This window comes from Taudactylus pleione, unplaced genomic scaffold (assembly GCF_031769625.1).
Source record: "Taudactylus pleione unplaced genomic scaffold, aTauple2 ptg000181l, whole genome shotgun sequence".
NCBI lineage: Eukaryota > Metazoa > Chordata > Amphibia > Anura > Myobatrachidae > Taudactylus > Taudactylus pleione.
This window is the reverse complement of record NW_028284583.1, coordinates 10,989,146-11,006,726: the sequence shown is the minus strand read 5'-3', so window position 1 is coordinate 11,006,726 and position 17,581 is coordinate 10,989,146. Positions and strand designations below refer to the sequence as shown.

The 17,581-nt window shown below is 40.7% G+C and overlaps 1 protein-coding gene across 1 annotated transcript in view; it reads left to right on the top strand.

The window, feature by feature from the left end:
- Positions 1–200: 200 nt before the first annotated feature.
- EGFR (epidermal growth factor receptor) overlaps positions 201–17,581 on the top strand; it is a 231,328-nt gene continuing 213,947 nt past the window's right edge. Inside the window, exon 1 of the mRNA XM_088476057.1 lies at positions 201–665. Coding sequence (XP_088332183.1) covers positions 545–665 — 121 coding nt within the window. The 5' untranslated portion in view covers positions 201–544. The remainder of the gene's footprint in view (positions 666–17,581) is intronic.

The following is a 17,581-nucleotide window of genomic DNA, read 5'->3' as shown; positions in this document are numbered from 1 at the left end:
AGTGATTTCCAGTCATTCTCCAATGACCATAAGGTGGCAGTGCTGACAGCAGTACTATAATACAGTGCATTGGGTTCCATGCTCCAGTCTGCAGGGAGGATTTGGGAAGGGGTTAGTGGAATGGGACACACCTCTCTGTGACATCACAGGCCAGGCATGCCTGAGTCTCCTAGTATTGTGCATAGACTGGGAGACACAGACCTGGCTGACACTGTCAAAAGTTTTGCAACTCCTGGACTGTGCCGTGGAAATAAAAGAAGCAACTTCTCGCTTCCCAGACACGTTTCCATTTCAGTGATTAGGGAGGATATTACCAGAAAGTGTTATTATCACTGCTTCCCAACACAGAGATCTGATGGATTGTAGACAGCTACTGGGATGTATACTATGGGTATAATTGTACACTGACTGGCATAGTGAAGGCTTGGATTCTTTTATTTTCACTCATTTAACCAAAAGGTGTTGGGTAAAAGGAACACAAGAAAAAGGAGATTTACCCCCGTGGGGAGTCCGAATTATCTGTTTTATCTGAGACAACTTGAAAATGAGGGTGACTGCATGTGGATGGGACCTGGCACTGAGAGAGGCTTCCTTACTCCTGATCGCCCTCCTCCTGATCCTCCACCAGCAGCCGTGTAATTCCCAGGACGAGAAGACCGGTAACGGTAAGGACGTGTGATCTGTCTGTGATCCGTGTGTGTACCTGTATATGCACCTACCTGTATGTGTACCTGTGTGTGCACAGGTGCGGACGGTCTATCTGCACGTGTCCCTATACTGACCTGCACATTAGCGCTGTTGCCTTCTCATCACCCCTCTGTGTCCTATGCGGTCCTGGCCAGGAACAGGAGGTGATCATTTTACTGTCAATGACGGTCTATCCTAAAGGTTCCCATTGCAGGAGACTGTACAAATGAATTACCAGAAGTACTCTTTCTCAGAGGCATTACATATTACATGACAAAAGGTTCCTTTAGTGGATGTGCGTCTTGCAATAAGCATTTTTTTATTTACTATTACAAAGTAGTCCTGAAAAAGTAGACAGAGAAAGCTAACCTGTGGCTGCAAGTTCGTGTACCTATCATGGAGTGTATTTGTATATTCTACATATAACTTTAGTCCAGTGAAACTCAATTGTGGATGCGTGTGTTCGATGTATGTACTGTAAGTGTGATAATGAGGTCTGAACAGCTGGTTTGTGTTATTACCTGCATGTGTAGTAAGTACTAACTAACCTGGCCGTCTCATTTGCAGCCCTGTTTATGGACATAAACACTGAAAGGAACCATTGTAATTATGCTCAGTGGCTTTATTTTTGCCACCGGTATTATTAGTTGTTTACCTTAGGTTATATATAATATGATGATGATGATGATAATAATAATACATATGTGGATATTACTGCATTAGTAGCTGGGTTAGACCTTTTTGGCTGTTGCTTTATTTCCGAGTACAGTAATGTACAGCACTATCCTACTGTAGTTTATTACAGTGCCTTGAAAACACATTATATACTGCAATCGGCATAGCCTGGTTTAATAGAAATACTTAATCTCGGAGACTAGGAAGGGTTACAGTGTATTGCACAGTGCTGCTATAGGACATACTGACTTATTCAAGCTAAATTATAGGGCAGCAGGCAACATCCCACTCCTAGTAGATAAGTGGCATTTCTTATTGTATAATTTGCCTTCTAAATATTCCTTTTAAAACAAATTGTTAGCCTTTTTTCAATTGTTGTATACTAAATGTTTTACATGTGTGCTTCTTGTATATTGTATGTATACACCTAAAGGGCCCCATACATGGTGCGATATGTACCTTGCAATGCGACGGCCGATCCGACGGCCAACATACTTGGCGGTCCCCACACACGGAGCAATCCGGTGGCCGACTGTGGCCGATCATGCCCACACACTGAACAATATATATAGTGATATAGCCGCTATATCGTTCCATGTGTGGGGGCTTTAACATTTAGAATTTGGATTGAATGAGAAATTCTTCACACTAGCTGTGATCATTTTTGGCTATGAAAGTTACAATATATCTGGCATGGAATTATAGGTGCTGGGCTGAAAAAGCAGTGGTGACACCACTGAGCAAGTGCTGCTTTTGACCTGCTGCTATGTGGCTGTGGAGGAATGTCCTAATACCTTACATATCAGTGCAGAATACCTGTGTTGACATTTTTTTTTATCCTTAAGGGGAAGTGATTAACCCTTTGTGTCCCACACATTTTTCAGATAGGAATATCTCTTTTTCTTACATTAACAGATAAGCACACATGCGTGAATATACTTTTAAAAACAAATAATAACAATATATAGATATATAGGTCCAGAAGTGAGTCCATAAGAATGTATCAGTTAACCATTTAATGAGATCAGCCAACCTGTTATTGGTTCTCAGTTACATAAGGATCTCTTTCTTTCTCCCTTTATTGTCTGGCACTCCTGAGAGTCTTGAACTTTGCCAGTAGAAGCTTGGCTGAATGCCAGGGGCTGAGCAAGTCTGTACTACCCTACCTATGTGTGCACTAGAAGATTGCAAAGCTCCAACATATCCCTTCTGTGACTTTGCATGTTTTAAACATACTAGCAGGAAGCACACCTCTGATTGCTAAACTCACGTTCCAGGTTTACATGTTCCTACCTGCTTCCCTACTTTTTAAGGCAGTGGTTCCCAAACTTTTTCAAATCACGGCGCCCTAAAGAATCAGCATTGTTTTCAAGGCACCCTATTTATCAAGCAGTGAAAAGTGTGGAGAAGTAAACCAGTGGAGAAGTTGCCCATAGCAACCAATCAGCTTCTACCTATTATCTTATAGACTGTACTTGATAAATGCTACTTGAAAGCTGATTGGTTGCTATGGGCAACCACTAGTTGCCCATAGCAACAACAACTTCTCCACTAGTTCACTTCTCCACACTTTTCACTGCTTGATAAATAGACCCTTAGCTGTCATTTTTCAAACACAGCCTGTGAGATGACAGTTGGGAGCTGATTGGCTGGCACCTTATCACTTTTCACTCTGTCTCCAAACACTGCTTAGTAAATAGACCCCTAAGTGTGTTATTGAGAAATTCAGACAAAAATTAAATTAAGTAGTAAAGTGAAGTAAATTGTGCTTATCTGTCATCCTTAGGCCCAGTTATGTGATGGGGACAGGTCTGCACTTCTGTTTGTCCACATATTTATATTACATTGGCCATAAATAATTTGATTTAGTGCTGGACCACCAAACTGAGGCACTCCTGCAAGTGTCCTGAGGCACCCCAGACGGCGCACAGTTTGGGAACCACTGTTCTAAGGGTTGACTTAAGCTTTTTGTTGTACTGGCTCAGAGACAAAACCGAGGGAATCATTTCTTACACAGTGTAATATTATTATTATTATTATTATTATTATTATTATTATTATTATTATTATTATTATTATATAATTTGTCAGTACAGAGCTGTTTTGCATTAGTTATATATTTTTTTGTTTTTGCTTTGGCTGTGCTTATTTGTAGTAGGTTAACAAACCAATCATGGCAGGTAAACCGCAGATAAATAAGATAAAGTGAAGTCTCTATGCATAGTACCCTGTTGACAAAGTAAATATGCTAGAGGACAGTATATTTTGTATATAGCTTGGAATAACTTTAGTGGACTTTACTTTTGTCTTTTTGCTAATACTGTTGTTTATATTACCCTCATAATCTGCTGCTGCCAGTCGGCTTGTATTTGCCCCATAAGATGATATAAGTAAAAAACATAAAAAACATGACTTTTCTGTACCTGTAAGAAAATAAATAAAAAGCCTTGAAGTGTATCAGGTTGTCACCACTAGTTATTATTATCATAACAGAGGCAGCATGCATTTTGTACCACATAGGACAGATAAACCTTACAGCAGTGCATGCATCTATGGTACATATACCCCTAAATAGTTCACTGCGCTCCACTCGCTGGGCTGTAGACTGCAATGCAATATAGTCAGTGTTGTAAAGTATTGAGGTCAGTGTTCCACAATTTCCACATACAGATTGCCACCCTTTTTCCTTCCTATAATTATAAGGCAGATTTAAGAACATACAGTGTATTTATTTATTAACATTCATGTAATGCCTACATAGTTTGCAGCACTTTACAGAGAATGTGAAGTAATTCATATCAATCCCTGCCCCAATTAAGTTAAAACTCTATATTCCCTGCCACCAGGGCCGCAGAGAGGGGGAGGGAGCAGGTACAAATTACCCCTAAGGGGCCTGGCGGGGGCCCGGGTCCGGCGCCGCCCCCCCTCTCTTCTCTCACTCTCGCAGCAGCCTAGCACACAGTGTGTGCTGAGCTGCAGTGGGAGACTGCTCATGGCTGCTAAGCAGCAGCCACAGCAGTCTCTTTGCCTTTGGGGGGGGGAGTGATCACACTGATCGCGCCCCCCCTGGCTTCGCGCCTAGGGGCTTACAGCGCCCCCCCTCCCTGGCGCGCAGGCTCAAGGGGGCATGGCCACACCTCCCACGATTAGGCCAAGCCCCCTCTGTACCTGGGCCCACCAGGGCTCTCTACGGCCCTGCCTGCCACATATATACTCACACATACAGTAGGTATTATGCTTTGTCAGAAACCTACCGGTATGTTTTTGGATTGTGGGAGGCAATCAGAGTAACTGGAGGAAACCCAGGTAAACATAGGGAGAACATAATAACCCCACACAGATATGGCCTTTGCTGTATGGCAATAATGCTAACCACTACTCCAGAACCACTACCAATATGTCCCAGATACAGGGGATAAGTAATATTTTGCTTGTCACTTTCACTCAAAAATATCACTGAGGCTGTTGCCGACCTTACTGGCCTGGAGCAGTATGTTAACTTAACGCTTTGCAGGTCCAGTTTACTTAGATGTGAGCATATCTGACTAATGGGGCCCATACATCTAGCCTGTATCGGGGCAATTCCCCGTCCTGTCGATGCCGGGGCCAGCATGTTGGACATTCTGAATTCCCTGATTCTGACCCAAAATGGTTGGAATCAATGAGTCAGGATTTTTAACATGTTGAATTTCCCAAATTTCCCAATGGGTCGCCAATCATCAATGTACGCTAATCAGTGTTTTCTGATCAGCGGATCGCATCAGCAGAACTGGGAATTGGACTGTAGATGTATGGACCGCATAGGCTTGCAGACTCAAACACAGATAAACTGAAAGCCCAGGTTTAGGTTAAGGCTCCTCTAATTAAAAAAGCTATGATATATCTTAAACAAAATAATTCTAAATAGTATTGCATTAGGAATAAGGCTTTTTTATGTATTTGCTCTTTTATCACTATACTGAGATGGAGACACCTGAACAAGGATTGTGGCAATCCAAGTACTGTTGCCAAATATGTTTAATAGGTTCCCCGCACTAGGGGGTCTATTCAGCAATGATTTTTTTACATAAAAAATGCGGAAATCTTAATTTCCAAATTTTTTCTGTAACTCCACTATTTAGCAATGGGATAATGGAGAAGATAACGCAGTTATCTTCTCCATTAATTCCCATATCGCACAGTACCGCACTGTAAGGATCAGCCAATCTCTACAGTGCTTTAACGTTTTTTGCTATTCAGAAAAAAGCAAAAAGTACTAAATTACTAGAAAAATTATTTCTTTATATAAGGCCATCTCAGAATGGTTTTATACGAAGAACATACATTAAATTTCCCGAAAGCTGCAGGGACAGAGGGAAATTTTCCCATAAGTCCCTGCAGCATCATGTAACTCCGCCCAGTCTCCATGCCTGGTTTGCTATGACCACCGAGGGTAAGTACATCTCCAACCTGTCAAACCTGCCTAAATAGATTGACATGTGTACACAGGCTTTAGATTAGCCTGTATACATGTATGTTTATGTGCTATTAGACTTAACATTTATATATACTGTAAATTTTAACTATAAAAGCACATAAATATACATGTATACAAACTAATATAAACCCTGTGTACACATGCCAATCAATTTGGACAGGCTGTATTTGGACTTACCCGTCGGCGGTCACCTCAAAGCAGGGACGGTGACTGTTCCCGAGCACATAACTGAGCATGCGCAGAAGCAGAAACAGAAGGTATTGTTTTCGGAAACCGATAACGATGCCTCCTGTAATATCGCAGTGACAGCGTGTTACCGCAACCGCTGTCCCTGCAGAAAATATTGCTGAATAGCAGCCATCAAAAATGACCAAAGGGCCAGCAACAGGGATCTACGCCTTTTGATAACTATGCTTAACAGTCCCAGTTTCTCAGCCATTAATATAAAAAATGCTTAAATATGACAAACTGAGCTCCATTTAGCCTAATATGAATTTGGAAAGCAATGTACAATTGCTTAATACAACATTTGTAAATCAAAGCTGCTACTCTATTGTATAGACTGATTTGATCACTATTCAAGGATGTACCAGAGACAGAGAGCAAACTAGTCTGAATGTGCCCTGCAGCATAGCACATTCCTTTCTGCAACATACTGTACTATGTCAAGTGGGATGGCCCCTCTACAAAGGTTCTGTGTAAAAGTACTATAACAGCGTTAATTTTTTAATGTTGGTGGCTATTCCTGGGGCAAAAAGAATGTGATCTTTAAAAAGAGATTCATAAGAATCTATGTTAATTAGATAAGATAAGAGTGGATCAGTCTCCCTGATAGAGACGACTGAATGACCTAGGTGTGGAAATCCTATTTTCTGGCTTCAGATCTCTTTTTCGTCTCTGTAATGCTGCATACACACGGTCAGAATTTCTTAAAGATATGAACGATAAGGATTGTAAAAATCGTTCATATCTTTGACATGTTGGGTATGTATCGACCAACGATGCGCGTTCCCGCAAGCCAGATAACGATATCTGGCATCGACTGTGTTTGCAGTAAGATTAAAGTGCATTATGCAATTGCCAGGTGATCCCCTGCAGCAAACCTCAAATACTCCCATTTGTCAGGAGGTCAATCTGCTGGTGCATTGTTTACATGCCAAAAACGGCAGACTTATTGCACATTAGCTGTGCCTAAGCAAGCGTATGCTCATTTCTTGCAGCAGTTCAAAAAGCTCAAAAGTAACATGTTGGTGCTTCTGTATATGTATAGTCTGCTGATCTAAAGCCAAAATGTTACTATCTCACACTCCAATGGCTTGCCATGGCTCCCTTTTACAGAAGCTACCATCCTTTTATCTGGTAGCAGAGACATTTCTCTAGTTGTATACGTCTGTGCAAAACATATCTTACTATAAAAATCCCAATTAGATTATTTAAATGAGCAATAAGTTACATACTGTTTTGTTGTTGTGCATTTCTTAACACAGTTATTGAGATGATAATAATAATAATATTGACAATAAATGATTTAGGTGGTGCAGATGTGCAGTAATCTTTAGCACGTAAACATTTGCTATCATAACTTCAAGGAATGGGCATATTTGTTTTATGTGTAACATTGTACTCTGCACGTAGAGCACACATATTTAGATACAAAACACTTTCCTATGCAGTACTCTTTATGGGGTATATTTACTAAAGTGTTGGTTTTTAGAAGTGGAGATGTTGCCCATAGCAACCAATCATATTTTAGCTATTATCTTCTAGTTGGTGCTAGATAAATCATAAGAACAATCAGATTGGTTGCTATGGGCACAACTCCACTTCTAAAAACCTGCACTTTAGTAAATATACCCCTATGTGTATAAACAGGATTAAAATAAAAAAGATAATTTCCCAAGTTGCGTTGCATACAGTAGGATCACACAAGGGCAGATACATAGGCATCTTTATAATGGGTGCAAGGTATGTGATGCACATCGCCCCTGGGTCCAGGGGGGATAAAACCTCACAAACTCAGTTGGAAAAAGGCGGTGGCATGAAGCCAGCATCTACAGCGCTTAGTGTGCTGACAGAGACGAGGGGGGCCCAAATGGAGGCTGCACACGGGCCCCCTCCTCTCTTAAAACGCCCCTGGACAGATATGTCCATGTGAATAAGCCCTAACTCATACTAGACTCATCTGCATTTATTACTAAATAGTTGCTATGAGTTACTGCACATTTGTCTTTTTTTCAATTGATTACTAGCTGCCAACAAGATTGAAAGAGAGACAAATTAACTATTAATTAAAGCTTTCCCAGTATCTTTTGTATCCAAGCTGCTCTATTTATGAAGCTAATGAATTATTCATGAGACCGACCACCGTGGTACTACCTATATTAACATGGTAGACTAAAAGTGCTTAAATACTGTAACAAATCCTGTACTTTAGAATGATTGTTCAAGGTTTTCTGTAAGAAGTGAAAGAATAACTTTGTTATCTGTGACTTAAGGTTATTTGGAGGCTATAATGTACTTTGCTGTGGTTCGCTGAAATTGTTTTCATAGAAAAGTGCTTCTTTCAATACATTGTGAATATAGTATCCGCACAGAGCATATCTGCATTTACACTGTATATACTGTTTACATCCAGTAGTCGTAACATGCATAAATGAACAGACAAACCAGGGTTACAGTGCTATTCTCTGCACTGAATACAATGCAGAGAAATATGTTACCTTCACATAACCAGTTGGCTGTTTCACATGACCACCCACAAAGTTAAATTATTAAACTTGTCCTTTTCTGTTTGCATAAATAGCAACCCATTAGACATTCTGCCATCAAGTTATTTTATACAGTGGGGTTCACCACATTATAAATCCAATAGCAAGGATACATATTATTTATCCTTTCACTAAACATCACCAGTTTGTCGGTGAAGATTCAGCTAATGTTGAAGGCAGATATTTAATGGCACACATAAAACAGCCAGTTTATGTTCACAGAATACTTTGAAGTAGACAATGATCTCAATAAGCAAAAGTAGTAGTTTACGGCACAAAAACTTAAGATAATATAGATTAAACCAAATCAAAGTTTGCAATAACTTATATACCGTCATCCCTGACATCCTCAAAAGACTGAAAAGGTGGCTATATACGGCACGATATACGTGCCGATCCGACGGATCGACACGATATAGGTGCTATATTGTGCCGTGTATGGGCACGATATCTTAACTGATATCATGCTGTGCGCTCCCGCGGGAACGTAAATTGCATCCTCAGATCTTACCGTAGGTTCATATGATCTGGGATGCGTTGTACGATCCCATTCAGATGGTGGAGGGGGGGGCCGGCATATCGTGCAGTCAGCGGGGACCACGCGATTGTCAGCACGAACCGTCTGCCTACGGATTGGCACTCTCCCTACACAGTTCATCGCACAGTGTATGACCACCATTACAATTCATCAGATCAGCCTTGTTTGCCATTGTACAGGTGAGGCTAATCATTTGGAGTGTGTTGCTCAACCCCCTACATTGTGTACACGGTCATTGTGTACTGTATCAATTCCTAACCACTACTCACCAGGGCATGCTCCTGCTAACTTCAGCAAGTTGTCCTACCCTTGCCCCTGTATTGCTCCTTACCTGTCTGTAGTGTAGTATATTGTATTTATGCACTGACACTCTTGTGGAAACATTTTGTTACCCTATACAGCGTTGTGGACACTTTATGAGCCTGGTATATAAAAATGATTAATAAAGGGGTAGTTACTGCATGCCTCCAAACACTAGAGAGATCCCCTCACTCCCATACCTGCTATCATCCCCTCATGCTTTTATATATCACAAACAATAGTTTGTTAAAAGATACATAAGAAACCCTTTTGACCAGGGACAGCACGCTGCCAACATTGTGAGCTGCCAGCACTTATCACATGCCAAATATCAGGGTCCTTTCTAATATCATGAATTATGGACTCGGGTAAACTTTTTGATGTAGGTATAGCTTTGGATATTGCATCCTGAACTGAATATTATATTGTAGATAACAGTAAATATTAACTATTTTTTAATTCTAGCTTGCACTAATATTAGTATAGACTATCCTGTGCATCAGGTGCTGAAACATTTGCAATGTGCACTCTCTTACAAAGTCTGTCTTATTATACTGCAGATGTCCCTATAATAAGAGCTGACATTTTTAGTCCTTGTGTTGAGCACTCACACAGCAGAGAGAAAATAACTTGCAAAGCGCAAGTTACGACAGAACCTGTACTTAAAGATCACAGTTAATAATTTTCATTGTTCCAGACTTCAGTCTTCTACCCTTGTGTTTTTAGAACAAAAGCATGTTACCATGGATACTCCACATTACAGGATTAGAAGCTGGTTTGGGTCTCTGATGAAGAGCAAAAATGGCTTAATGTTCTTAATTAGACATAGTATTATGCTTCCAGCGATCATTTCATTGCCTTAGTTAACCGCCCCTTGCCAATTGGATCTCACTAGTTTCTATATATTTAGACATACTTCTAGAACTCCCTTAATTTTGAAATGAAAAAGAGGCACTTATCTGAACTTTGTTCATTCCAAAAAATCCACCCCAAATAAGGTATAACACTTGCAGAAACATATAAGTTATCTTAGTTTGTTTGCATCAGGAGTGTGTTCTGCAACCAGATTAAAGTTGGCCACACAATTGAAAATGACCTGTTGATTCTATTGATGAAATAGTTGGTTGACATTTGTAGGCTTCTTGGAAACTCCCCCATATCTAGGCAATGAAGGCTTCTTCATCATTAAGTACAGTCAGGTGCATAAATATTGGGACATTGACAGAATTTTCATATTTTGGCCTCTATTCACCACCACAATGGCTTTGAAATGAAACAAACAAGATGTGCTTCAACTGCAGACTTTCAGATTTAATTTGAGGGTAATTACATCCAAATCAGGTGAACGGTGTAGGAATTACAATGGTTTCTATATGTGTCTCCCACTTTTTAAGGGGACAAAAGTAATGGGACAAACTAAACAATCCTAAATCTAACTTTCACTTTTTAATACTTTGTTGCAAATCCTTTGCAGGTAATTACAGCCTGAAGTCTGGAACGCATAGACATCACCAGACGCTGGGTTTCATCCCTGGTGATGCTCTGCCAGGCCTCTACTGCAAATGTCTCCAGTTCCTGCTTGTTCTTGGGGAATTTTCCTTTCAGTTTTGTCTTCATCAAGTGAAATGCATGCTCAATTGGATTCAGGTCAGGGGATTGACTTGGCCATTACATAACATTCCACTTTTTAGCCTTAAAAAACTCTTTGGTTGCTTTTGCAGTATGCTTTGGTTCATTGTCCATCTGCACTGCAAAGCGCCGTCCAATGAGTTCTGAAGCATTTGACTGAATATGAGCATATAATATTGCCCAAAACACTTCAGAATTCATTCTGCTGCTTTTGTCAGCAGTCACATCATCAATAAATACAAGGGAACCAGTTCCATTGGCAGCCATACATGTCCACGCCATGACACTGCCACCATCATGCTTCACTGATGAGGTGGTATGTTTTGGATCATGAGCAGTTCCTTTCCTTCTCCAAACTCTTCTCTTCCCATCACTCTGGTACAAGTTGATCTTTGTCTCATCTGTCCATAGGATGTTGTTCCAGAACTGTAATGGCTTTTTTAGATTTTGTTTGGCAAACTCTAATCTGGTCTTCCTGTTTTTGTCGCTCACCAATGGTTTACATTTTCTGCTGAACCCTTTATATTCACTCTTGTGAAGTCTTCTCTTGATTGTTGACTTTGACACATATACACCAACCTCCTGGAGAGTGTTCTTGATTTGGCCAACTGTTGTGAAGGAGTTTTTCTTCACCAGAGAAATAATGCTTCTGTCATCCACAACAGTTGTTTTCCGTGGTCTTCCGGGTCTTTTGGTGTTGCTGAGCTCTCCGGTGCGTTCTTTCTTTTTAAGAATGTTCCAAACAGTTGATTTGGCCGCACCTAATGGTTTTGCTATCTCTCTGATGGGTTTGTTTTGATTTTTCAGCCTAATGATGGCTTGCTTCACTGATAGTGACAGCTCTTTGGATCTCATATTGAGAGTCGACAGCAACTGATTCCAAATGCAAATGTCACACCTAGAATCAACTCCAGACCTTTTACCTGCTTAATTGATAATGAAATAACATGGGAATAGCCCACACCTGTCCATGAAATAGCTTTTGAGTTGATAGTCGCATTACTTTTGGCCCCTTAAAAAGTGGGAGGCACATATAGAAACCTACACCGTTCACCTGATTTGGATGTAATTACCCTCAAATTAAATCTGAAAGTCTGCAGTTAAAGCACATCTTGTTTGTTTCATTTCAAAGCCATTGTGGTGGTGAATAGAGGCAAAAATATGAAAATTCTGTCAATGTCCCAATATTTGTGCACCTGACTGTATGTGTGGCACTGCTATTTTTGATGTTTGCTTCTCCCCCATATCTGGGGCTCAGAGTGAGTATGCTGCAGGGATACTGAGAACACTGGATAAGTGACATTAGTGTTTCACCTAGCAATAGAGGTTTTGTCTGTATATGGCAGTTCAGCTGGAGCATTTCTAAAGAGGAGGGGGCCCCGCGTGCAGTCTCAGACATGGGACCCCTCCTCTTCGCCCGACTGCCGGCAGCGCACTGAGCTGTGCGCGGCCAGCACCAGAGTTATAGACTCTGGGCACTAGAGTGTGCCCAGAGTCTATAGTGTATGCACAGGGCACCGGGAAAGTGGTCGCTTGCACTGTGCATACGCAAATGATGGGAAAATGGCCACTGCGGCCATTTTCCAGTCGTTTAACAGCGCCGGACCCCCGCGCCGATGTAGGACTCCGGAGAGGTAAGTAAGATTATGGGTGCAGGGTGTGCGGTGCCGGGCTCCCCTGGACCCATTGTAGTTACGCCCCAGGGGCCCGTGTTTTCCGCACACCCTGCACCCATTATAGATACGCCCCTGGTTCAGCTAATGTTGGAAAACTCTATAGCTTGGGATATATGCAACTTGCAGGGTTTGTTCCATCTTTATGTTCAGTGTAACAGGAAGCATCTTACATGAAGGGCTACATGAGCTGATTGTGCATGTGGTAGAGAGTCTTAATTCATCACATAATATTGGTATCAGTCCAAACAGAGAAATCAGTTAACTGGCTTAGAGTAGAAAGATTTATCTCTTCTTTTTATTAAACAACAACAAAAAAAAGTATTTGATATATACCTATGAATGTAATATGTGTTATAAAACCTAATATAAAGTAAAAGGTGTGTCAGTTTAATCCTTTGATTGCTACATCAGTGAAGCCTTTATCCTTATGTAAGAAAATGTAAATCACCTGAATAAACTCCTTCTCTGTTTTTAGTGTGTGCAATGGTGTAAGCAAATAATAGCTTTATGTGTGTGCGCATATATACAATAATCTGTTATATAATTACATTATGTCCACCATCTCCAGATTCATTCATCACCTTTAATGTTAACAATGACTGGTTTGTGCAACGTGATCGTCATAAACCCCTTTTTATTCTACATGATCCAACTTGCAGCAGCAGTATCAGTCAGCCACCAATGAGGGTGTCTTGATTCAAAAAGAAACAGCTTGTTTCGGGCACTTTGGGAGTGTAGCAATAGATAGAGAACATGTTTGGCTAAAAGGAAAGAGAGTTTTTAATAAAAAAAATTGTTCTTTTAGTCAGATTGTCACATTTCTAGGAAGTAGGAAATGTATTCTGCAAAAAAGTATCACTTGTTGTCATCAGTGTTATCTGTGAGATGTGCATTGGAAAGAAGGCTTATCTCATCATACTGCACAGTATCTATTGGGAATGATATATTGCAGCCTTGCATTGTGTCTTTCTGATAGTGTTTTTTTAACCCCTTATACAACACTCATTTCAATGTCACAGTCAGTAATTCTGAGATAGTAGAAAGGTTAAACCAACATCCTGTAATACATCTCATTTTAGCATGTATTTCCTAAAAGCTGGGTAAACATTAAACGGTTTGCAAACGATGCGATATCGTCAACGGTTTTCCTTGAATTCCCTGGAACTCCCGGGCTAACAATATAGTGCATAATAACCAACGACCAAACAATATATTGTGCATCATTAACGATTTCCAAATTGTTAGATCGTTAACGATATATTGGGGTCTGTTTACTAAGCAGTGTTAGGAGACAGAGTGAAAAGTGATAAGGTGCCAGCCAATCAGCTCCCAACTGCAATCTCGCAGGCTGTGTTTGAAAAATGACAGTTGGGAGCTGATTGGCTGGCACCTTATCACTTTTCACTCTGTCTCCTAACACTGCTTAGTAAATAGACCCCATTGTTTGCTGTCCCAAACAACAGACAACCATCTTAAAGATTTCCTGAAAATTTATATAGGGGGCTGTACTATTGACACAGATGCTTGCACAGATCAGTGAGATCCATGCATGCATCTGTGTGTAAAAAGCATGTTTGTAAAAAAAAATATATAATAAAAATATATATATGCCAGGGGGAAGGGGGGGAGGGTTAGGAGGGGGTTGCCCTAAAAGCACAACCAGTCCAGACTTTTCAGAGCCAGTCTTGGTTGTGAAAATACGGGGAACAAAATACCAGGGCGCCAGAGGTACTGGGGATAGCCTGGGCTATCAGCCCAGGCCTGAGGTGTGCTGGAGAGGGGGACCCATTTATTGGGGGGTCACCACCTCCCCAGAGATCCCCAGCCTGGGCTGACTAGCGGTCAGGTGTAATGCTTGGGCCGGGGGACACAGTGAAAGGATTTACCTGGCTGGGGCATTACACCCCTGCTAGAAAGAGTTCGGTGCTGGTTATGGAAAATACAGGGGACCCCAACTCATTTTGTCCCCTGTATTTCCAAAACCAGGACCTTCTCGCTGAGCCCAGTGCTGGTTGTGCTAAATACAGGGGACCCCTACGTCTGGGGCTGGTTGTGTTTGTAGGTGAGGGCCCCGCATAATTAATTTTTTTTTTTTTTTTTACTTGACAAGCCTTTTTTAACACAGATGCATGCACAGATCTCACTGATCTGTGCATACATCTGTGTCAAGGGAAATGCATGTCAAGTGATGTCCACATCGTTCGGGTCGGAACGACATATTGTTCGCTAGTGTGTACACACTGAATTATATGACGCAAATCGTTAACGAGATCGACAGATCTTCCTGAATGTACAAGAGATCTGAAGATATGACCAAAGACTGGTGGGAGCATGCATCATGGTTGTGATCAAGCGTACACACTGGACAATATGAACAATTTGTCGTTACGATGCATCGGATTTGGCCAAATCAGTCACGATATTGTCTAGTGTGTAGGGGCCTTTTGTCCCTAAACACTGCTCTTTTTACTGTACTACGGATGCCGAAAAAGTGATTTTAGGGTATATTACCTAACATGGGCATAGCTATAGTGGGTGCAAAGATTGCCATTGCTAAGGGGCCCAGATGCTGAGGGTCATATAGTTGCCGACCAGGTTCCCAGAATTGCCCGCTAAGCAATTTGTTCTGACCTGTTTCCAAGCCTACATTGGGTGACATTCCATTTTTAGTGAATGCTGTGTAGAGTGGATTTATAATGTTAAATGTATAATGTTAAAAGGAGCTTGTATGGTGGCGGAAATCAAAACTGGGCACTGTAATATGGTATAATATGAACTGGAGGGCACTGTAATATGGCACAATATGAAATGGAGGCACTATAGTGTATGGCATAATATGAACAAGTGGCACTGTAATGTGGAATAATATGAATTAACTGGGAGCACTGTGATGTGGGATAATATAAATTGGGCACACTGTATGAATTGTGGGCACTACAGTGTGGCATAATATGAAAAGGGGGCACTACAATGTGTGATAAATATGAACTGGAGGCAGCACAATGTGGCATTATGAACTGAGGACACTGTATGGCATACTGTGAATTGGGGGCACTGTGTAATGTTTATTGGCAACACTACAATGTGGCATATTGTGAACAAGGGCACTACTATGGGACATACAATGAACTAGGGCAATACTATGGGCAGGGGTGTAACTAGGTATTTGTAGGCCCCACAGCAAAAGATTGAAAGGGCCCCTATGTACCACCCAATGGTGGAAAATGTATATAACAAATGTAACTTTGACATGGAAGATGGACCCCTTAGCAGCTGCACCCCTTGCACCTATGGTAGTTATGCCCATGACTATGGGTAATAACATTAACTAGGTGTAAATGCAATAAGGCAGCACTCCAGTACTTGAATAAAGATGGCCTCCTTAGGTCCCAGCCCAGAGCACAACACATATCACAGAAGGCGGCACTTAGGGACTTAAATCAGATAACAGCAGGTTGCATCAACTTTTCAAAGTTTATTACATCTTCATCAGGATATAAATATATATATATATATATATATATATATATAATCAGAACTTAAGCACTAAAATAAAAACAGTACAGAATTGTTCCCAGTTCATGGCATGAATGTATGAGCCAGACGTTGTAGCATGCAGGTCTCTGCTATACCCCAACAGTGACTCCACCGCCAACAACAGTATCAATAAGAACACACTAACTGCTTGCTGGAAAAACATTTAGTTTTTCATATTAGAAAATACAATAATATATCAGGAACAATTATAAATATTTAAAGATCAATAAAAAGAAATGATCAAGTATGCACAGTTCTATCTTCTTCATAGCCTTATATGGTCCCCACATGCTCCCTCCTCACCAGTCTGCCCCCCCCCCATGTATATGTGACTGTGTGAATATATATATATATATATATATATATATATATGCACTATATACAGTACATACATACATATCCACACACATTTCAGTTGAGCCATGTGTCCCAAGCTTGTTTTGTAGCAAAGCTCTATCTCTATCTGGTAGTAACATGCATTTCATACAGCTTTCCAAATGGAATGCATTAGGGATAAATGGATTAATAGGGTGGAATATATGACTAAAAATTATTTAAGAATTCAACATAAATGGGTAGAGAAGAATCTGCATAGAGGATACACCTCATTACAAGTGCGTTACTTACTACTGCAAAAACAACAGACATTCATATAACAGTAGCATTTTGTTGGTGTTTATCATAATGGGTGCAAGTAGGTTTGTTTTACAACTTATTATCTAGACAGAACCTAATAAATCTTCCTCTATATTGTAATACTTTTCCGTTTCAAAGTTGCATTTAGTTTATATTTTGTATAACTAATTCTTAAAAACTGGCAATGGCCTCAAAATTGGAGACAAAATGTGTCTGCTTACCATCTGCATCTACCATAATGTATTTCACTTAGACACAGGCTGTCATTTGTGTGCATGAGAACGTGTGCCTCGTAGGGGAATTCAGTTGTCAGAGAAGGCTGTTGCCGCAGCGTTTAAATGCTGGCCTGTCTCGCACCCTTTGCCCGGCCAGCCTAATGTCCGATTCACATAAAAGTGCACGCTTCCCTATGTCGTAGCGAACACTTTTGTGCGAGATCCCGTTGCCGTAAAGCAGATTCGGCCATGCAAATGTATTCGCCCTTAATTGAATTGCCCCGATAGTGTCTTTTCCTCTTGCAATGTCACTACGTCCTTTTAAATGAGTAAATAAAAAAGTTGGCCTAAGCAATGTGTAGCCAACAGGCACTAATTAATGTCATGCCCATACATACATATAATCTGTTAAAATAATGTATTTTGGGATAATTTCTTATTAA